Raw genomic sequence first — 24,065 nt, 5'->3', positions numbered from 1 at the left:
CTTAAGATTAAGAAACATAATAAGTTTATAACCTTATTCAACAACGAAATTCCACTTTAATGACAAAACTCATTATATGCCAAGTTTGTTAATGACTCGTTATTTCTAATATCAAAAACTAGAATAATAACGCAATTACACTAAATGAAGAAATAAAACAAATAAAAAATAAAATATACAAGCAATTACATGAAATCACAAGAAGTAAAGGTAGAGAAATACAGATAAATAATGTACAAAGAAAAATATATTTAAAATTAAAAAAGAAATTAAAAAGTAAAAATAAAAAATAAGAATTCAAAATAATAGAAATAAAAAGTTATAAAGAAAATAAATTTTTAAAAAAAGGAAAGAAATTAAAAAATAACCTTGGAATTACACAGTGTAATTACGACCAATTCTCACATCCCCTATAGAATTGGAGAGTGTAATTACACATCTCCAATTACACCAATTCCATGCTGACTAAGTAATTACTTGCCCAGACAAACATTCAAAACTGTATAATTACATCCAAATACACCCAAATCCAATTTCTAAGTGGCTTCTAAACATGCTCCTATTTGAGATCGGTAATCCAATGATCAAAGGATATTCTGTTTCCACTGTATAACGTACATTTTATTTCAAGATCATTTAGAACTTTTAGGTGGAATTTACTTTAGTATGCAAAAATTCCTAAATTTGACTACGACCTTCGGCAAATGATTTCTATAAGGGATGCCACATTGACATTTCAAAATGCATTTATGCGAATGTATAAGGTGGAGGGTAGTATTAGAAGAATTAACCTAAATAGCCGCTCACTCGATCAGTGAATACATACTATATATATAATCCATGTATAATATGTGTATAACCATATATAATCGGCATGTAATCTATGTATACCGATTAGAAAAAATAAACTGTAAATCTGACCGGCTATTTGTGGAAAGATCCCGCAATATTATGCAGAAAAGTATTGTAACAGCAGTGCCATCAAACATTTGCTGCTGCACTTGAGGTGATGAATTACCACTTTTCATACAATATGGCAAAACATCTGCAATACAGAGTAGATATTATCCAGGCTTAAATTACATTTGGCTACAAAAAGATCACAAGAACACATTACAAGGTGGAAAAAGAAAAGAAAGCCTAGAGACCCTTATGAACTCCCATTTGAGTGCTGTGATTGTATGATCACTCTCAATCGACCATAAGCCTGTAGACAGGCGTAAGAATACTCGGACATGGCTCGGAAGAGCTCAGGCAACCGGATCTTAAGACTCCCTAATGACTTCTCCCTAACTTGAATACAGTGCTTCTGGTGCGCTTCTGTCTCCTCGTCCAACCTCTTCTTCAATGCATCCACAAGAAATTGCTTTTCTGCAACAGGATCTTTAGGATTAGACTCTGTAGCTCTATCAGGATCTGCCACATCGGGTGGAGTTCTACGTTGCATATACTTTTGGTACCAATCTTCAAATGCTTGCCTTTTGCGTATGTATTCTTTTCTAGTTTCCTCACACTTCTCCTTCAGCTTCATCTCTTCCTCCTGATGAATAATGATGGTCCTTATCACAGCTTCAAAAGAAGCAATGGCACTTTTGGCAATCTCATCGGGAAGCTTCTCAAGAAGCTCCTGCCAAGAATGGAGAAGGGCTTGAATTGGGGGATTCTGTGCTCGAGGAGGCGACGAGATTTTTTCTTTTAGGCTGCTCTCAATGGGTATGAGATTTAGCTTCAACCAGCTGTGAAGTGTTTGGATGTATAGTTTTTGATTTTTTACAAGGTTGTCAAAATGATCATGCCATTCCTTGACAACATTACCAAGCTGGATTGTGCGTTCATGATGGTGTTTGCTTGTTTCTAATGGGAATCCAGAGATTTCAATGGCTTTGAGATCAGTAGCCATCTCCAGCTGGTTTTTGTGATGACTTAACATGAATTCCGACATGTTAACCATCCTGCAAAGCAGAAGCAAAAGCTGATTTTCATAGAATGTAGTATCAAACAGAGATTGCAACTTCGATTACATTGCAATTCCACGAGGGGGAAAGAAAAGCAAGCAGAAAATCATCTAAAGAGCACTTGCACTCATTATTAGCACAGGACATTGTAGGGGATGTAATAAATCAAGAATTAACAAAAAACAGTCACTTAGAGTTAAGGCAATATTAGAATGCTTGCAGGCACAGAACTCCATTCCCAGCCAAATATTGAATTAAAAATCTTGAAACATACAGATGATAGGAAATCCATGTGTTTCTTAAAATCAGTAACCAGCATCAGGAATGCCTCAAAGGATATGTATGCTAATGCGCTACTCATCTCTGAGGATAAAAGGGAGAAGACCTCTTGCTAAAATATCATAAAGTAATACTCCCTCCGTTCCAATTTATGTGAACCTGTTTGACTAGGCACGGAGTTTAAGAAAAAATGAAGACTTTTGGAATTTGTGGTCATAAACAAGTCAAAAAGGGCCCCAAAGTATTTGTGTGGTTATAAAAGCTTCTCATTAAGGGTAGAATTGGAAGTTTAAGCTAAGTAGTTTCTAAATTTAGAAAGAGGTCATTCTTTTTGAACGGATCAAAAAGGAAATAGGTTCACATAAACTGGAAGGGAGGGAGTATAGCTTAAGAACAATACGGGGATCCATTTCCAAAGTTTACCTCAACTATGAAATTTTACATAAGCATGCTTTTAATAAAGGTTTTAAGCCAAAAAAGTAAGAATCAAAAGCTTTAAAAAAAAAAGAAAAAACCTTATTTACTAGGCTGAAGCGAGGAAAAAGTCTGCACAAAGCAAAACCATATGAATCAATATTACTAACATGAGGCAGGTCAAGGACTCACGTATACTAATATTGGTTTGGTTCTCCAGTAATCCACAAATAGAACAATTGTTCCACAAACACAAACTTTCTGAGATTCGTAAATGAATTGGTGGACCAATTAGAACAGCAGAAAAGAAGAGATTGCCAAATGGTTGGGGGTGTAAAACAGGTATAGGGTAGATATCTAGACAAACTTCTTACCTGTGGTAGGAACTTCAAGATTACTTATAATTTTTTTTCTACTCAATTAGCAAAGTTATCTATCATTTGTGTTCATATCTTACAGTGTGTATATAAAATCATGCTCCTTCATTCTTTACTCAATTAGACGCCCACCTGTGGCCCGCCTGGGAAAAAACCTTGCTACCTGAGGCATAAGATGAATGTCCAGACATTGTTTTCTGGACTACCTCAAAATATTCCCCATGTTTTTCCACCGCATTCAATTAATACCTCAAAAGGGTCACCGGTTACCTACAGAAACCCCAGGCCACCCTTCTTGAGTAGATATAAAAACATGCACATTTTAACTCTCATTTTAATGCTACTATCAGATATAACAAGCTCGAGGGAGAAGCAATAAAGTTGGAGACCCTTGGTGTGGACTGGAGAAATAAAAATGGGAAAGAGATTGTGGACTCCAAAGCTCAATGCCTTGCCATCTTTTTTTGGTGTAGGAGGGTATACTTTGGGGCTCAACTACTCCAGTAATCAACTAGATGTGATTCATAGGAAAAAGTACAACTAGCTTATTCCCACTTTAGTTTTCTGAATCAGCTTAAGCTGTGCTTATTCAAATTTTGATTGTCGACTTGTAATAATATACAATTCATTAATTCTAAAACCACTTGCATACTATCTAGTCAGAACCAGATGGAGCAATTGTACAGTGAGGATTCATATAGCCGGGTAATCTTTTTTTCTTTTTTTTTTGGATATGTTATATAGCCCGGGTAATTTCTTCGATCTTCAAAAAGATATCTAGTATTAAGAATTTCTTCTTAGGAGTTTAGTTTGTAAGACCATTGTTCCTCCGAGGAAGACTTCCGGAGCAAATTTTCCGATAAAAATAAAAAGAAGAGTATCTAAATGTCGGAAAAACTAACTGTTACTTTGGTAGTTAAATAGTTACATGTAAATAACCCTAATCCCATATGTAGTAGGAGTAGAACATGTATTATATATATATAGGACTCATTGTATCATTGTCAAAAAAATCAATAACATAACTTTTCAGTGTATTATTTCTCACATGGTATCAGAGTGTGAGTAGGACACATCCGAAAAAGCTGGACAGTTGTCGTGCGTCAAATTCCGGCGACTTTCTAGGGCTGATTTGCGTCAGATCAGTCTCTGTTGGTGTTGTGTGAAAACCAACACTACCACAGGGTCCCCAAGCCTTCCGCGACCAAACCCCACAAAAGATCTCCGGCAACCGACCTCTCACGCGCCCTCACGCGCTGATCAGAGGTCAGAAACTCCAGCGACTGCTTCTCCACGCGCCAGCGCGTGTGGCCTTTTTCCAGCCAGATTTCGTTTTCTTCAGACAACTTGTTCGTGAGGCTTTTCCGAGCCTACCAATCCAAGTTTCACCCAAATCCGACGACTTTTTATTTTCCGGCGAAAGACATTTTAGATTCCGGCAACTATTTCTGATTTTTCCCGCAAAATTATCCAGATTTCGGTATCTTCTATTATTTGCTGATTTTTTGCTAGCCCTCTCTTCAATCCAACCATGTCTCTCGGACTTGATGTTTTTGGGTCTAAAAACACGGGTTCTGGAAGTTCCGGTATTATGATTACCTCAGAACCTTTAATGGGAAGTTCAAACTACTTAAGCTTGGGCTTCGTGTGTCGAATTGTGGTGTAAAGGTCAAGGCGTTCAAGATCATTTAACAAAAAAGGGCTAGCGAAGGAGATGAAAAGGCCAAAGCACTTTGGGAGAAGGTCAACGCTCAGTTATGTAGTATCTTGTGGCGATCTATTGATTCCAAGTTGTGCCCTTGTTCCGGCCATTTCAGACATGTTATTTAGTTTGGGAAAAGGCTCGTACTTTATACACTAATGATATATCTCGTTTCTATGATGTGATATCGTGAATGACAAGTTTAACGAAACAGAAATCGGATATGTCTACTTACTTGGGACAAGTACAGGCAGTCATGGAAAAATTTGAGAAGTTGATGCCAGTTTCTGCTAGTATTGAAAAGCAACAAGAGCAACGTCAGAAGATGTTTCTAGTTCTTACACTCGTTGGACTTCCTAATGACCTTGATTCAGTTCGTGACCAAATTTTGGCTAGTCCGACTGTCCCTACAGTTGAATTATTCTCTCGATTACTTCGCCTTGCTGCAACACCAAGTCACCCAGTGATCTCATCACGGACACTTGACTCCTGTGTTCTCGCATCCCAGACAATGGAAAATCGGGCATCTCAAACTATGGAGAATAGACGAGGAGGAGGTCATTTTGGAAGATCTAGACCTAAGTGTTCTTATTGTCATAAACTTGGACACACTCGTGAAGTGTGCTATTCTTTACATGGTCGACCACCCAAAAATGCTTATGCTGCTCAGACTGAGACTACAGGTAACCAGGGATTTTCTTTATCTGAAGGGGAATATAATGAGTTCCTTCAGTATCGAGCAAGTAAGCAGACATCTCCACAAGTAGCATCTATTGCTGGTAATTCTTTTACTTGTGTTTCCCAATCTAGTACTCTTGGACCATGGGTCGTGGACTCAGGCGCTTCTGATCATATCTCTGGTAATAAATCACTTTTGTCAAATATTGTGTATTCACCACTGTTACTTTAGCCAATGGGTTTCAAACTAAAGCAAAAGTTGTTGGACAAGCTAATCCCCTACCTTCTGTCACTCTAGATTCTGTTCTGTATGTCCCTGACTGTCCTTTTAGTCTTGCATCTGTTAGTCGTTTGACTCGTGCCACCATTGTGGTATATATTTTATTGATGATTCTTTTATTATGTAGGACCGCAGTACGGGACATATGATTGGCACAGGGCTTGAATCAAAAGGCCTTTACTACCGTAACTCACTCAATCCCTCCAAGGCATGTCTAGTTTACAGATCCTCCGGACCTAATTCACAGATGTTTAGGATATCCAAATTTATCCAAGCATCAGAAGATGGTGCCTAGCTTGTCTAGTTTATCTACATTAGATTGTGAGTCATGTCAGCTAGGGAAATATACCCGAGCCTCCTTTCCTTGTAGTATTGAGAGTCATGCAAAGCCTGTTATTTCTTTAGTTCATTCTGATATATGGGGTCCTAGTAGAGTCAGTTCAACCTTGGGATTTCGCTATTTTGTTAGTTTCATTGATGATTATTCAAGATGTACTTGGCTTTCTTAATGAAAGATCGTTTTGAGTTGTTTCTATATTCCAGACTTTTTGTGCTGAAATAAAAAATCAATTTGGTGTTTCTGTTCGCACTTTTCGCAGTGATAATGCCTTAGAATATTTATCCTCTCAATTTCAGCAGTTTATGACTTCTCAAGGAATTATTCATCAGACTTCTTATCCATATACCCCTCAGCAAAATGGGGTTGCTGAGAGAAAGAATAGGCACCTCACTGAGACTGCTCGCACATTTCTCATTGAATCTCATGTTCCGTTGCGTTTTTGGGGAGATGCAGTTCTCACAGCTTGTTATTTGATTCATCGGATGCCTTCTTCTCCCATCCAGAATCAGATTCCGTATTAAGTATTGTTTCCCCAGTAACCCTTATACTCTCTTCCCCCTCGTGTTTTGGGGAGCACTTGTTTCGTTCATAACTTAGCCCTTGGGAAAGATAAGTTAGCTCCTCGTGCTATTAGGTGTGTCTTCCTTGGTTATTCTCGTGTTCAGAAGGGATACCGTTGTTACTCACCTGATCTTCGTAGGAGCCTTATGTCAGCTGACGTCACATCTTTTGAGTCTAAACCTTTCTTTACCTCTTCTGACCACCTTGATATATCTGAGGTCTTACCTATACCGATCTTTGAGGAGGTTCCTATAGCTCCTTCTTCACCTTCCGTCCTTGTATGTCGCTTACGCCGGTCACTTCATGGTCTAAAGCAGTCTCCTCGAGCCTGGTTTGGTAAGTTCAGCACAGTTATCCAGGAGTTTGGCATAACTCGTAGTGAAGCTGATCACTCTATGTTTTATCGGCATTCTGCTTCAAGTCTCTGTATTTATCTGGTGGTCTATGTTGACGATATTGTTATTACCGGAAGTGATCAGGATGGTATTACTAAAATTGAAACAACATCTCTTTCAACACTTTCAGACGAAGTATCTGGGCAGACTAAAGTATTTTCTGGGTGTTGAGGTCGCTCAGTCTAGCTCAGGTATTGTGATCTCACAACGGAAGTATGCCTTAGGCATTCTTGAGGAGACAGGAATGACAGGTTGTAGACCAATTGACACTCTGATGGATCCGAATTCTAAATTTCTACCAGGACAGGGGGAGCTTCTTAGCGATCCTGCAAGATATAGGCGGCTGGTTGGTAAATTAAATTATCTCACAGTGACTAGACCTGAAATTTCCTTTCTTGTAAGCGTTGTAAGTCAGTTTATGGATTCTCCCTGTGATAGTCATTGGGATGCAGTTGTCCACATTCTTCGGTATATAAAATCGGCTCCAGGCAAAGGGTTATTGTTTGAGGATCGAGGGCATGAGCAGATCGTTGGGCACTCAGATGCTGATTGGGCAGGATCACCTTCTGATAGACGTTCTACGTTTGGATATTGTGTTTTAGTAGGAGGCAATTTGGTGTCTTGGAAGAGCAAGAAACAGAATGTAGTTGCTCGGTCTAGTGCAGAAGCAGAATATCGAGCAATGGCTATGGCAACATGTGAGCTAATTTGGATCAAACAATTGCCCAAGGAGGTGAAATTTGGTGAAATCAGTCAGATGTAACTTGTGTGCGATAATCAAGCTGCCCTTCATATTGTATCAAATCCAGTGTTCCATGAGAGGACTAAACACATTGAAATTGATTGTCACTTCGTCAGAGATAAGATACTCTCAAGAGATATTGCTACAAATTTGTGAAGTCGAATGATCAGCTTGCTCATATTTTCACCAAGTCCCTCACTGGTCCTCGTGTTAGTTATATATGTAACAAGCTCGGTACATATGATTTATAAGCACCGGCTTGAGGGAGTGTTAGTTTGGTAGTTAAATAGTTACATGTAAATAACCCTAATCCCATATGTAGTAGGAGTAAAACATGTATTATATATATATATATATATATATATATATATATATATATATATATATATGACTCATTGTATCATTGTCAAAAAAATCAATAAACATAACTTTTCGGTGTATTATTTCTCACACTAACACTTTTAAACCATCACTCAAGTCTAAGGTTTCACTTAAAAGTAAGCCTTTCAAATGGTTGGTGACTGGACAGGAGTTTCACTTAAAAAATTAACTTAGATACTTTACACCTATTACACAAATTTTGTTAAACAATCACAGTTCCCAATGACTTGCAACTCAGAACACTGACTTCTAAATCGTGTGGAATAGACACAGCTTCTAAATATAATAATCCGCTATAAAAGAAAATCTAGGTGCAATAGCAGTTGCAGATAACAACTAACAATATGACTAGTCAAGCAGAAAGGATGGCCACCTGAAAGACATATATTAACAAATATAGTTTTCATCATGGAGGTAAGCCACACAAAACTTACCCTTGAACAAGAGCAGCCAGCTTGGGATACAACTGCTTGTCACGGATGTCATTTACTTCAGAAACTGTGGAATCCAAGGACTGCATATCAACTATATATCGCGTATGCAAATGGCTAACAGCAGCCTTTGTCTTCTCCAGTGATTCCAAGCTAGCATTTCGTTTCTTCAGCTTGTTTAGCAAAGCAACTTTCCTCTGATATTCATGTTTTATAAGCTCACCAGCCTATTGAAACCAAACAAAATAACATTTTCGTAAACCATCAGCCTATTGGATAATAGGAAAAATACGGCCAAATAATAAAGGTCAATACAAGGCAAAAACCACCAGCTAAGTTAGCTCGGACACGGGTGCGGGTGTCCGACACGGGTGTGGATCTAGAGGTCGGATCCTTCGAGATGTAAATTATAAGATTTGGGGATACGTATCCTAGTATGGATACAGGTGCTGGGATCCGGCTAAAAATAATTCAAAAAATAAAAATATAAAAATATCTCTAAATTATGAGAAATGTTGCGAATACTTACGTATAGCTTGTAAAGTGTGAATTTCTTTTTTATTCTCAAATAGCATATCAGTAAAGGATTGATTTCCTAGATAACTTATGCTATTTTCTTCAAATTTACCCTAGTTTTGGTTCTGATTTCGGGAACCAAATTGTATCTCATCTTGAATTTTTCTGTCCGTCGCGGTCAAAGTATCCAAAATTGTTAGACCAAATCCAGTATGGATCCCATACCCACACCCATACTAATGGCATGTCGACATGGGTGCGGCACCTAAACTGCCGTGTCGGAGCAATTTAGACCACCAGAGAAGGCCATACCGAAACTTCAATACATAAGGGAAGGATCAACTACACATAGAAACAGAATGGGAATTGAGATGCATGATTTGCTACTAGCCATGTCCTGAGTAGCTTGGACGATGAACCAAGTATAATGGTGTTCGACACAGACACTGAGACAAACTAAGAGTTGGAAAACTGGGGGGGGGGGGGGGGGGGGGCAGAGTACATATGAAGAAGGTATCAATTGCATGGATATCAAGCTCTCTGCTCTTGCTGCAAGTGAAAGAGTCTGGGTGGACTTCACCCTTTAAATGTCAAGGGGCTGAGCCACTCCAAGCAGAAAGCAATAGTGAATCCCTCAACTGCACCAGCCACCCCTTTCAGAATTTCTAAACCAGATGGAGATAGCAGGGTTTGAGTTGTCTACAGACTCCAAACGGGATCTCAGTCACACGTTTCATTTGCTACACAGACTCCGTATTAATTATCTTTTAAATTTCTATGCTGATATCCCCTTAATGGAAATGCATGTACAGGTAGGACCTGATATGAATTAAGATTTGGTGTCCATGCTTCCTGGTACTTATCTCATAAATCAATCATAAACCAAACATAAAATCCAAGATTTTTACCAAGAGAAAGCAAAGGGACAAGAAGAAGCACTAAGCACCTTCATTTCATCATAAAGTTTCTTCTCCCACGCCAGCAATTTGTCCAAAACAGTGGCATGCGTCTCATATTCATCAATGTCATACTCATCCTTAGTAGCATCACCATTAGGTGCACCCTTAAATGATTTGTTCCACGTAATGACTCGCATCACCCTAGCTGCGTGGTCAATATGTCCTGCAAAAAAAAAAAAAAAGGAAGATTCATTATTAACATCCAAGAAGATCTACAACCTTGTTGCTTCAGTTTTTTGCTGTTAAAGTACTGGGATCATATAACTTAACTGTATGAAAAAGGACTCCTTGTTGTTTCTCATAGTTCAAAGTAGAGCAGTTATGATAAACAAGCTAGCCAAACAAAGGAACAGAAAGCCTAATTCGGCCCAGCATCATAGGTATTAATGTGACTCCTTTTTTTGTGGGGGTGGGGGTAACAAAATGAGATAAAACTAATTTCAAGTCTCCAGCAAGCTAAATACAGACCAAAGCAGCAATTACAGAGGCAGAGGTGTAAAACTGCCATTCATATCATATTCCCCATTTCCTCATTGAATAGCAATAAAAACATAACTTTCCAAGAATTTATGTAAAGGAAACCTCTGCAGTGCTTAAAAGGTTTGACCTTTAGCAGTCAAAATCTGAAAGACATGAAGAATAGGGGAATTTTATCCATTCTAAACATCAAAAATTACCTCGATTATCAGCAAAGTTAGAGTGGTAATGCAATCGAGTAGCCTCAAGCATCTTAGAAACCTCTTGTGCATTCTCAGAAGCTTTAAGGAAATGATCATCAATTTCACCTAAAACTTTAAAGAAATCAGCATTATTATTATTATTGTTGTTACCATACCCTACAACATTCCCACCAACTCCCAGTACTCCCCCTCTTATCTCAGGTGGCGCAGTGTTTGAATGCTTAAACACTCTCTCTGTACTATCCTCCGCCCTCACCGGGGTCTCCTCTTCAACCTCACTCAGAATCTCTACTTTCCCCTTCTTCTCCGGCGTCTTAAACTGATCATCCTTGTACTGATTCATACCCACATTATCAAATCTTTTGTCTTGAATTTCGTTATTCTGTTCGTTAAATGCTTCCTCCTCCTGATCTTCTTCTTCTTCCTCCACTTCCTCTAAATGTCCATGAATGTTATCCACATTAAAGAAATAATCCCACGCCTCCCCTGGTGGGGCCGGGGGAGGCGGGGGTGGGGTTGGCTCCTCCTTCATTATTGGTGTCTCACGCGCTGCCACATTTCGCTTTACTCTTAATTTCAAATCAACTTCCTCTTCTTCTTCCTCTTCCTCCTCAATTTCCTCATCAATAGCAATACCTTTCATTTTTCCACCTCTAGGTTTCGAAAGCTCGGGCATAGTCATGGAGCGTTGAAGAGGTGAGAAAGCTGGTGGAGGAGGAGGGGGTGGTGGGAGAGGACTGGCTTCCATAGTCGGCGGAGGAGGAGGTGGAGGCGGCTCGTTAACGACCGGCGGCGGGGCAGGTGGGGTTTCGCCTTGAGCATAGTCGCTTAAAGCAGCACCGGTGTTTTTTAAAGCCATGGAATAAGCTGAATGTGCAGCTGCAAAGAAGTTGCGGTAGTTTACAGCTTCTTTCATGAGGTTTCTTCGTTCTTTGCATCTTGATACTGACTCTTCGTTATCTAATCTTGATTGAGCACACCCCATTTTTCCACTGTTTTAGCTCTTCTAGTGGTGGATTTGAGGAAATGGGGTTGAGATTTAGAAAGAGATGGAGATGAAAAGAGAGAGAAAAAGATGAGAGAAAAGTGAAAAGGACAAAAATGTGAGCAGAGGAGAGAAGAGGTGGGGAAACACTGAGAAGAGAGTGTACTGTAGATGGTACAGGGAAGAGAGAGAGGGAGGGAGGTGGTAAGTACGCGCCGCTGGATGGGGGTATTTCTAATTTTGAAAAATACACCTAGGACTAACGGTCACATTTCTCGAGGTGCTTAACGGCGTCGTTATGAGCTAATTAGAAAATTAAGCCAGTAAGCTAATTTCCTTTCTATTCTTGCGTTACTAGTATAGCCTGGCACGATGAGCGAAAAATTTAAATCTTGTGTGATCTAATTTGTTTGTTCATATTATATTATATTACTTGAGTTAAATTTTAATTTCTTTTTTTTATCTAGTGAAATATGTCCAATAAAAAAATCGCATGAAATTAGAAAAAATATTATATGGTCAGAGAATAATTTTTCAGTTTCTTACTTTTCTTTATTACATAATCTATTATATTTAGTATTATTTTATTTGTTATTATGTTATTTTATTAGCTTATACTTGACTTAATATTTTTGTTAATTCTCTCTTTTAATTTAATATAGATATAAATACATATTTTTCTTACTCCTAAAATATTTTTATGAAACTTTTTTTCATTGTACATCTTATTTGAATTCGTCCAAAATATAAATTAATTTTAGCTTTCAAAATCTCAAAATGATATAATCTACTGAAAATATTAAAGATTGTGTATTTTAGCTTTCAATTTCAAATACACTCTTAACATTACAAATTATCTATACAAATCTATAATATAGATATAGAATAGATTTTATCATAAAATCTAGTTAAATTCTGTCTTTAAAGTGCGAAATATCATTATCGCTATATGACACTTGGCTTGATCTCATGCTTCACTATTATTCTTTTAATATAATATATAAGTTATATTATGTGTTGGCAACTTTTCAATTTAAAATAGAATAGGTTTTAGAATAAATAATTTTCAATATATAAAAATTATTGTTTTTGTAAAAAAAAGTTAAGTATATTTAAATTTAAATTCAAAAAGACTAATGAATTATTAACAATACATAATGTATAATATAATTTTTTTAAGAAAAAATTAAATTCAAAAAGAAACTAGTAATATCTACCTAACCTTACTAAATTTGTCCTAAATTGCCAAGTGGCATATTGTGAGACCGTCACTTGGCTTAATATGGTGGCTTTGCCTCTCCTTTTATTATATATGGATATGGATTATGGATTATTATACTTGTATCGAGGATAGAAATACATGCATCAAATTTATTCCTAAAATCGAATATTCAGCATAAAGTTATTTATTATAATATGAGCTATTTTAACTAATTATAGTTTAGCATTCATTATATTCTAGTCTAATTCTATTGTGAATTTTAAAGTGCATCATTCTATTTGAAGTTTTGTTAATTCTCATATAACATTATGCACAGCGTATGTAAAAAAAAAAAAAAAAAAAAAAACATATGTGTTATTTAACGGTTATGGATAAATAATAATGTAAAATAATAAGGCAGAAATAGCCTAAATGACACTTATATTTGTGTCACTTTGTCATCCCGGTCCCTAAACTTAGCATTTTGCCAATTGGACACTTATACTCGCTCAAACCATGTATAATAAATGCTTATGACAGGAGGCTGTCAGTGCGTGTAATACAATCTCCTACACGTAGGATGCCACGTCATTACTAGTGCCACATAGAAAAATAAACTATTGACTTTATCTTCATTTTTTTCCCTACCCCACCATCTCTTCTCCTTACCGCCAACAACTCTAATACTGCCATCGCCGGAAAATTTCTCCAGCCACCGGAGAATATCATTAAAATCCGGAGATCACTAAAAGATAAATAAATAAAAAAGTGTTCTTACACAAAGAATTTCACCCCACCGAGGTCTTTCCCCTTCCCAATTTTTTTCTCTTTTTTCACACCCCCCCCCCCCCCGCCCTTTCCCCACAATCAACCTATCTCTTCTTCCGCCTCTCCAATTTTCTTTTCTGTCTATCCCTTTCTCCTCTCCCTTGTCTCTTCCGTTAGCCTCAAAACACAAGAATATATGTAGCAATAGAGAAATTTTTTTTGTCAAAAATAAAGTTTCAGATTTGGGGTTTTATAACATGATGGATTTTCTGGTGGCTTGATTTAGGAGATGGGATTTTGATTTTTTTACTGATTTGAAGGTTCTTGTTTACTGATTTAAAGGTCTACTATACAGAGGATGGGGTTTTGACATTATTTTTCGGAAAGGAAGAAAAAGAGTAAAATGAGGAGGGGTCGCTATGGATTTTTCGGTCGTTTTCCAAGGATCGTTCTCGCCAATGTTTTTTTTTTCTTTTTCTTTTTTTAGGGTCAAGATCTGAAGGTATCATACAGAGAATTTTAGAAATGGGAGATGTGGTTTGGGGAGGGTATAGGGTGGGGGGGGGGGAGGGGGGGGAGGAAAGAGAAAAAGAAATAGAAATGGAGGGGTTTTGGGGAAGACGGGAAGGGGGTTAGTTTACTTTTTTTTTTTCATTTTATTATTTTTTTCTTCTTAGGCCAATTTTTTATGTTAACGCTCGTTGTACGCGTGAATTACACGCTTGTTGTCCAACTCAGCCATAATGTTGCCACATATGATCGGTCAACGGTCAGAGGAGTTTAAAATATAAGTTTTGAGCGAGTATAAGTGTCCAATTGGTAAAATGCTAAATTTGGGGACCGGGATGACAAAGTGGCACAAGTATAAGTGCCATTTAGGCTATTCTGCCAAATAATAATAAAAGTTTTTTGTGTATACTTGTACTCCATAATTAGCAATATTATCTTCAATAAGATTGTCCTTTAAAGTTGGGGAAAGTTTTAGCTTTTTGAAAATTTTAGTTTTTTTTTTTAGTTGAAAATTTTACTTTACATAATCCAAAAAAGAGGTATAATAACGCCGTGCCATAAAGTTTTTCTATCGTCAAGTCTAACGGTAGCTATTATTTACCTTTTGGTTGAATATTCTATTGGTTAAAAAAACATCTTACGATGGGAAATTAAAAGGGTTTTAACTTATGAAAAAAAACAGTTTGTTGTATTAGAAAGGTGAATATTACAATTTTAGAATAACCTAATAAAGATATGATAATTACTTTAACAAAGAATGAGTATTTTATTTCTGAATGTGAAATAAAATGAAAGAATCTTATTGCACATTTTTACGTATTTTATAACGAGATTTTCTACTTTATAAATAAAAATCTAATGTAATTTCTGATGTATCTTTTGCGATAGACAGAATGAATTCAATTGGATTTACCTTAGTATATTAATCAAGTTAACTATTGAAAAACGGTATAAACAAGCAAAATGAAATGGATATAGTAGATAGTAGGATACATTGGCACATCATGTTAAATTTCAATTTCAAGGGGTTATAAGTCCCTTGGAGGTTTCTTGAATTCTTTTGTGAAGCAGTCACGTACTCACATTCTTTATGAAAATTCATTTGAGATCTTGATATTCAATTTTTCTTAAGAACGTCTTTTTAGTTAAGTTTTCAACTAAATCCCAAGTCTGGTGGACAATGAATATATTGACATAACATTTTTTCCCTAGGAATAGTAGAATTACTTCTGCAAAACAAAAGTTCATTATATTACAGTAATTAAAAGTATTGTTTTAGCATAATAAGAACCAATATTAAACATATATTCCACAATTTACCAAGTAGTTAAACAGAATATGCAATTCAAAATATATTAAAGTAGGTAAATAGGTAAGTATGGATCAGCAAGCTAAATCACTTTTCGCAGCGGTTCTCTATTCAGGAAACAAATATTCTGAAATAGCTGGTGCTGATGGTAAAGAAAAGATTAATGTTAACGTTGTTAGAATGCGAAAAGCTAATTAAACCTTGGCTACAGATTGACTAGCATAAGTTTTTCACTTAAATGGTGGTGTTTGGGACTTGCGGCACCAACTTTTTTCGTCATGTAGATGGTAACTCTACACGCTAATATAGAGACGGGTTTAGAATTTTAATTTAATAAGTTTATTTTTTATGGTTTGCCATTAAATTTATTGTACTTTTAAAATTATCGGTTTAAAACATCAACAATATATTTCTACAATATGGGGCCTAGTGAGGATAACGTGAACCAGTAGCTTGGTAGCTACATTCGTCAGTGCAGAAATACTTAGCTAGCGTTTGGATATAAATTTGCTTGAAACTTGAAAAAAGATTTTTTGAAGTTGTTTTGAAAAATAAATTTTGAAAAAGAAATTTTGAAAGTTGAAGTTTATTTGAATATGCATTTTATTTAAAGAAAAGTTTAAGTTTTGTGAGTGGGAAAAAAAATCGCCCAAAAACTGTCTTTTTCCCCAAAACATGATCATATTTCATAAATAAACATTATTTTCAAAAAATTTATGAAAAAATTAAGCCAAAATCTATGGCCAAACGGAAGTCTAGAAAGGTGGGAAAAAATCATTTGATAGTATTTTTTGTCTCTATTGAAATTTGAACCGTAATTTTCAAAAATTATATCTACTTCATTGATCACTAGTCACACCCTTGATCATCGGTGCAAATTGAGTACCATAACTTAGAGAGTGCAATTACATGTGATACCATTATTTTAGGAAGTCAAAATCGTTAACCTACTTGTAGTAGATTCTAACAAACTTTTTTGAATGATAGGTAGGTAAAATTAAAAAAGTCAAATTCCAATCACTTACGTACAAATGAACATTGAGCTCAACAGTACTATTTTCGAGAGTCCATAACACAAGATATGTCCCTCATATATGACTTATGGAGTAAATGAAAACACTCCCTAGTCTCTAATATGTCCGAAATAAGAAAGAAAAACCTCCAACTTTATAGTGGGGGCCTAACAAATCTATCTACTCTGATTGTCGACATGACAAAATAAAGACTCTGACCAAACATCTTTAATTTTTCTTTTCATTTTCTTTCCTTAGCCACTGATAATGGAAAATTATGCTGTTGTGAGGTCGATTGAATTGAACTCTCCACCAAAAAAAAAAAAAAGGAAAAATAATAGAGAGCTAGCTTTGCACATGACAATTGGATGATCTAAGTTGGTTAAGGTAACATAAGCAATTTTAGTGTGAGAAAAGTTCATTATCTTTTCTCTTCGTTGTTCATCAAGTTTCTTTGTATTTTATATGTCGAGACTCGCATTTTTAAATCTAAAAATGCTACTTAGTACTTTTTTTTTCTTAGAGAGTGTTTGGCTAAGCTTATAAGCTGGTCAAACTGGCTTAAAAGCACTTTTTGACTTATCTACGCGTTTGGTAAAATTAAAAGTGCTTATAAGTTAAGTGCTTATAAGCCAAAAATAAGCCAAAAGCCATAAGTTGGTCTCCCCCAACTTATCAAATTTCAGCTTATAAGCACTTTAGGTTTGACCAAAATATTTACTATTCTATCCCTAAAATACTTCTTTTTAAAACAAAACTCTTCGTATACTTAGTTCTTCAACTGCTTATTATTAATTTCAGCACTTTTATCCAAACATGTAACTGCTTATTTTTTAAATCAGCTTCAGCACTTTAAAGTGCTTTTCAGCACCTAATGCTTATCAGCTACTCTAAATCAGCTAACCTGATCACGCACAATTATGCCTTATAAAAAGGACAATGCGGTCGCTGCAAATATAATCCGGTTTACAAGTCCGGAGTCGAATCCCACAGAGAACTAAGGTTTAGCTACAGTTGTTCACTATCACCAAGAAGACAAGCTTGAACAATTCCTAACTTATAGATATTAAGATTCTTCTGTTTAACTAATTAACTAACAAATTAAAATAGTAAATTAACAACTAACGATACTGAGGGTTAGAGAAAAGATTAAGGAGGTCTAGAGTTATGATTTCCCCTATTGTCGGAATCCTTCCCGCTATGTCTTCTATAATTTCGCCTAAGTATTCTCTACCGATCATGAGCACTCTTATTACCGTAAATCTCTCCCGAGTAATTACGACAATTTACTAAACGCACTCTCCTGAGCTACGCTAGCTGGCTTTTAATACAGCTCACTTCAGATCGCACCCAAGGCTTCGTTATCCCTAATCCCGCCTTTAAACCCTCGGTTATTGATCCCTCATATACTTTGGGAGTGGTGTTGTTCAACAATTACCTAAATAGGCACTCTCTCCCGAGTTATGCATACTAAATAGGCACAGCTAATTGAGAGCTCTTCAATCAACCAGAATATAAACGTAGTTGAACAAATAGAGAAAAGCTATGGCTCAATTATATAAAAACATAATAAGAATTTATCCTACAAAAGGTTCTATCAAAACTCTAGATAACAAATTAGCTATTCATAATAGTATGTAAAACTACAATACTAAAAGTCATAACCAACAATGAAAAATAGGAAGAGGAAGGAAAAACTCGTAGAAGAATTCCCCGCCTTGCTCCTAGCGTGTTCTTGCCTCCAAGGGTGTTGTCTAACCCTAAAGTAGTGTCTCCTCCCTCCAAACTGGTGTTTTAGGATGTATTTATATGACCTAGGGTTGATGAGGGGCGAAATTCTTCAATCTAACTTCGGATGGGAGAGCTGGAATCCGCGTCTGCCTTCGCGTCTAGATGCGGACTTTGACGCGGATCCGTGTCTGCCTTCGCGTCTAGACGCGGACTTTGACGCGGATGCAGCTTTTGAAATTCTTCCATTTCGCGAAGCGCTCCGTGCCTTTGCTTCGCTTCGCTGTTTTGTGCCTTAATTTTTCTCCTTTTTCAAGTCCGATTTCGTGCCACGTACGAGAGTAGACGAGCTCCCACTCCTTTAATTTCTTCTTTTTGTGTCGAATTATCATCTTTTGATCATTTATCATCCAAACTCGTTCTTACACATAAGAAACACATAATGAGTATATTTCACTTCGAAAATCATATAATCTCCCGCGACACACACAAGAATTAATATGCAAATATACTCAAAAATATGCACTTTTCATCATTTATCAACACCCCACACTTAAACTCTTGCTCGTCCTCGAGCAACTTAAAATTGAGCGCATAGGCAAGAATACCTTTTTAAACAATTCTCCTAACTCATCACACCAAGATTATTTAAAATAGACTAAGCACAAAAGCGTAACATCTTCACCTCAAGATTTGACTCACAAGTACCACGCATTATTCACAACTCACCCACTTAATCTAACATAGAGGTCACTGACATTACCTTTCCTTCATGAATCAAGTGCCCTCACACAATAAAAGAGAGGAGTTCCATACAATAAAATTTAAGAACACTTAGGAACTCAAGATAAAAAGAATTCACTCACTCTCAGAAATAATATTCATATGCCACAAAAGATGCACCATAAGCTTGCCCGTAGTGTACTACTCCACTAATCGAGCTCATTCAATCTAGGATCAATTAGGACTTTATTTGGTTGTAATGTAGGCTACGGGACGGGTAGGATACATTTAGATATAAGAGTGACTACACTCCCCTAAGCACTTTAATACATATACTTTAACATTCAAACCCCATACTTATGTCAAACCAAAACTCCACCTTTACATCACTGTATATTACCCCGTACTTCTTTAAGCACAATTACAACAAGAGTCGCCACTTATTAAAGAAATACTTTTTTTTTTCATAGCAATACAACTATATTTTTTTTTTCAATTCAAGTGGCTCTTACTTGTTCAAAACAGTGCACCTTTCTCCTGATTTCATTAGTTCCACTCAAAAGTCAAACCAACCACCCCACACTTTAACATTTACCTAAATCATCACAATTCAAGTGCTCATGAGAGGTTAGAAGGTTCAAATAGATGGTTAATTCAAATAAATGGGTAAGGCTTGTAATGTGGTTGCCAAAGAAACAAGATTACAGGCTCAAAGGGGTTAACTACGATACATAACAATTAGGTGGGTAAAATATACATATCTGGCTCAACAAAGAAACGCCTATATCACTTCCAAGACTGAACAACACTACTATTTTGTTTTGCAAACACACGGGGCAAGTTCTAGGCATCAAATGCACTGCACAGAATAACACCTAAACCTCACACACACATGGCACATAACTCACTCAGGATTGGATTCATCAAGACACTCTAGTCAAAGCAGTTAAGCAAAGTTAAAATCATACAATTTAAGGTACTTATACAAGAGTCAAAAACTGAGCCTAAGCGTCACAACCAAAGTACTCACTATTCTCAAGGCATAACAAAGTCAAGAGATATTGCTTCAATTCAAAACACAACACAATGGCTCCTACTCCAAAAAAAAAAAATAACTACACCCGGTTCAAATAAAACCCTTGGAAAAGAACCGCGGCACAAAGAAAAACCAAGGGGGAATTATTACACTACCTACAAAGAAAATCTTTTTTTTTCTTTAGACTTAAATCCCTCAAGAAAATTGTCTAATAGATCCATCGTCGGGAAAAGTCCAATCTTTTAAAAAAAAAAATACTATTTAATTAAACTAATACAGCTAAAGTAGCATGAAAAGTCACCCAGACAATCTCATCACCCCACACTTAAAATTGTGCATTGTCCCCAATGCACACCATAACTAATAAAAAGGGTAAAAGAGACTCCCTGGTAGGCCAAAGGCCGAAGCACTACAGCTCATGGGGTACTCAGACTTCTCGTGCGGGTACCTCACACTTAGTTCCAACCATTTGGTTTGCTGTTGCATCCTTCCAATACATTTGCTTTCCATTCTCCTAAAAAATAAAAAATTGACACTACAAAAATAATACAATTACAAAAAATAAAAAAATAAAAGAAAGCAATAAAGCTGGGTTGCCTCCCAACAAGCGCTTGATTTAACGTCGCGCAACGACGCGAATCACTTTTTGCCTCCACCTCGAGCTTATGAATTGAACCCCAAGTTTTGCTTCAAGCTTATGATTATGCTCTTGGGGTGGTACAACTTCTTGCGAGCCAAAAATTAGATAAAATCTTATGCACTTGTTGGCTCTCGACCGAGGAGTGTCACCTTGCCTAGACGGCCTTGAGAAATCCAAAATATAAGGCTCATCTACCTCTTCCTTGGACTCCTTTTTATGCTCATAAGGGTGAATTTCCATTTCACCGTCTGAACATAATGTAGAGAAGTGTTTGGAATGAGGCCCAACGCGCTCAAATACATGAACTTCAAGATTTCTAACCTCCTCAACACCAATCACACTAGAGTCAACTAAATTTGTATCTTCAACGTCCTTGGTTGACTCTAGTATTACTTCTTCAACATTGACATCCTCAAATTCTAGTTGGCTAGGTTGTTGATGTTCTACTCTGACCTCCCTAATTAACACCTCAAATTCATGCTCTTCTTGGCTACTATCCTCAATATTGGCTTGTTGAGCATTAAAAACTCCAACCATTTGACTCAATTGAGCCTCCAACTTGCGAATAGTTACCTCTTGCCTTTCTATGTGCAATTGTTTCTCATTGTTTTGTTCCAGAAGGCATTTTAGCATATCCTTGATCTCCAGGTCCGCATTCCCAGGTTCTTTGTTCCTATTAACTTCACAAGAAAAGGTAGAACCATCATAGTAAGGGGTTGGGGAAAAATAAGAAATATAAGCACAACCATGAAGGTGACCATTTTTACCACCACACACATCACACACATTCCACAAATAAGATTGAGTTGGTGCATATAACTCGCTCTTAGGAACGTTTTGAAAATTTTGCCACGGGTGGTTTCCTTCACAATATGTATGGAGATCAATAGTAGAATTATCTACACCTAAATTCCCATAATTCCAAGATGCCATGTTTCTCAAATCAACAGTTATAAAAAAATTACAAAAAAAATAAAACAAACTAAAAGTTCAAACTTGAACCCTAGCAATATATACAACTACAACTACACCGTTAGTTCCCCGGCAACGGCGCCAAAATTTGATCACGCCCAACTATGCCTTATAAAAAGGACAATGCGGTCGCTGCAAATATAATCCGGTTTACAAGTCCGGAGTCGAATCCCACAGAGAACTAAGGTTTAGCTACAGTTGTTCACTATTACCAAGAAGACAAGCTTGAACAATTCCTAACTTATAGATATTAAGATTCTTCTGTTTAACTAATTAACTAACAAATTAAAATAGTAAATTAACAACTAACTATACTGAGGGTTAGAGAAAAGATTAAGGAGGTCTAGAGTTATGATTTCCCCTATTGTCGGAATCCTTCCCGCTATGTCTTCTATAATTTCGCCTAAGTATTCTCTACCGATCATGAGCACTCTTATTACCGTAAATCTCTCCCGAGTAATTACGACAATTTACTAGACGCACTCTCCCGAGCTACGCTAGCTGGCTTTTAATACAGCTCACTTCAGATCGCACCCAAGGCTTCGTTATCCCTAATCCCGCCTTTAAACCCTCGGTTATTGATCCCTCATATACTTTGGGAGTGGTGTTGTTCAACAATTACCTAAATATGCACTCTCTCCCGAGTTATTCATACTAAATAGGCACAGCTAATTGAGAGCTCTTCAATTAACCAGAATATAAACGTAGTTGAACAAATAGAGAAAAGCTATGGCTCAATTATATAAAAACATAACAAGAATTTATCCTACAAAAGGTTCTATCAAAACTCTAGATAACAAATTAGCTATTCATAATAGTATGTAAAACTACAATACTAAAAGCCATAACCAACAATGAAAAATAGGAAGAGGAAGGAAAAACTCGTAGAAGAATTCCCCGCCTTGCTCCTAGCGTGTTCTTGCCTCCAAGGGTGTTGTCTAACCCTAAAGTAGTGTCCCCTCCCTCCAAAGTGGTGTTTTAGGATGTATTTATATGACCTAGGGTTGATGAGGGGCGGAATTCTTCAATCCAACTTCGGATGGGAGAGCTGGAATCCGCGTCTGCCTTCGCGTCTAGACGCGGACTTTGACGCGGATCCGCGTCTGCCTTCACGTCTAGACGCGGACTTTGACGCGGATGCAGCTTTTGAAATTCTTCCATTTCGCGAAGCGCTCCGTGCCTTTGCTTCGCTTCGCTGTTTTGTGCCTTAATTTTTCTCCTTTTTCGCGTCCGACTGCGTGCCACGCACGAGAGTAGACGAGCTCCCACTCCTTTAATTTCTTCTTTTGGTGTCGAATTATCATCTTTTGATCATTTATCATCCAAACTCGTTCCTACACATAAAAAACACATAATGAGTATATTTCACTTCGAAAATCATGTAATCTCCCGCGACACACACAAGAATTAATATGCAAATATACTCAAAAATATGCACTTTTCATCATTTATCATAAATTATCATCCTTCACCTTTGGAGTTTATTGATAATTGCACACCTCATGGTGTAAACCTGAACTTTATCAATATTGATAATTTATTTAGTTGGCATAATTGGTTTAGCCATATCAATTTAAGTATGATGTGCAAAAATAATAGAGAATTCACATGGGTATATATTAAAAGAACTAGAAAGTTCTTTACGGATTCTCTTATATTGCTTGTTCTCATTAATTAATAGATCAACTAAAATTGGGATTGAATCTCATGAATGCTGGAAATATCAAAGGTGAATATTGGCCCATTCACCTGCCATGTATACCACATAAGATGCATCTATAAGATGGTTACACGTGCGATTATTATTAACCCGCAACATGGTGTTTGAGAGGTAACTTGCTCAATAATTTGATTTAGAGCATAATTTCCAGATTTTTTATTCTAGATAATTCTTCTTGATAAGTCGGTTTACATCACAGTTGGTTTAGCAAAATAATTTATTGAGTGGCTCCACTTAATAGCTAAACTATTGCTTATGAGAATAAAGTTATATATATCAGTTTGATATACGTTATATACGAAAGTATATTATTTTCTCCCTTCACAAGTGGTTCAGGGTCAGGAACCAAATAATTCCATCTTATTATTATTGATGTGCGGTGTATATTTTGATTAATACCATACCACACAAAGGTGAGTTTCCAAAATTGAGGAAGAAAGTTAGCTTTTCTAACATGAGGGGGAGACATGATAAACAGTTGAGAAAAAGTTACGTCGAATGAATTATCATTTGTACATCTAGATCCTCGAATAAGATAATATGAACTTGAGGTTCATAAAAAAGATAATTCATTTGCAATATATTGCAAAGCGTGCCAGACGCATTTGCTGACCCAAAGAAAGTAATTATATTCTCATTGATGCTCATATTAAGTCCTAGAAGGACGAAGTCTATGGTACGCTTAAAGCGTAAAGACAAATCGTTTCAAATAAACTTCTTGATAAAGAAGATGAGCAAATGATCAAAATGATCATAATAAAGGAGGCAAG

The 24,065-nt window shown here is 36.6% G+C and overlaps 1 protein-coding gene across 1 annotated transcript; it reads right to left on the bottom strand.

Moving 5' to 3' along the window:
- Positions 1-949: 949 nt before the first annotated feature.
- On the bottom strand, positions 950-11,879 carry LOC109208408. Its single transcript, XM_019371518.1, has 4 exons — positions 10,688-11,879; positions 9,998-10,173; positions 8,539-8,762; positions 950-1,952 (listed from the first exon to the last, which is right to left on the bottom strand). The coding sequence occupies exons 1-4, from the start codon at positions 11,673-11,675 to the stop codon at positions 1,151-1,153; spliced, it is 2,190 nt and encodes a 729-aa protein (XP_019227063.1). The 5' UTR covers positions 11,676-11,879; the 3' UTR covers positions 950-1,150.
- Positions 11,880-24,065: the final 12,186 nt, after the last annotated feature.

The sequence above is a fragment of the Nicotiana attenuata genome, unplaced genomic scaffold, assembly GCF_001879085.1.
Source record: "Nicotiana attenuata strain UT unplaced genomic scaffold, NIATTr2, whole genome shotgun sequence".
NCBI classification, from domain to species: Eukaryota; Viridiplantae; Streptophyta; class Magnoliopsida; order Solanales; family Solanaceae; genus Nicotiana; species Nicotiana attenuata.
This window is presented reverse-complemented; position numbering and strand designations above follow the sequence as displayed.

Excerpts from the sequence above, each read along its gene's own strand:
- LOC109208408 (XM_019371518.1), bottom strand. The coding sequence starts at position 11,675 with ATGGGGTGTGCTCAATCAAGATTAGATAACGAAGAGTCAGTATCAAGA. Across the intron at positions 10,174-10,687 it reads TAACTTTGCTGATAATCGAG|GACATATTGACCACGCAGCT; the intron begins GTAATTTTTGAT and ends TTTTTTTTGCAG. Across the intron at positions 8,763-9,997 it reads AACTTTATGATGAAATGAAG|GCTGGTGAGCTTATAAAACA; the intron begins GTGCTTAGTGCT and ends TGGTTTCAATAG.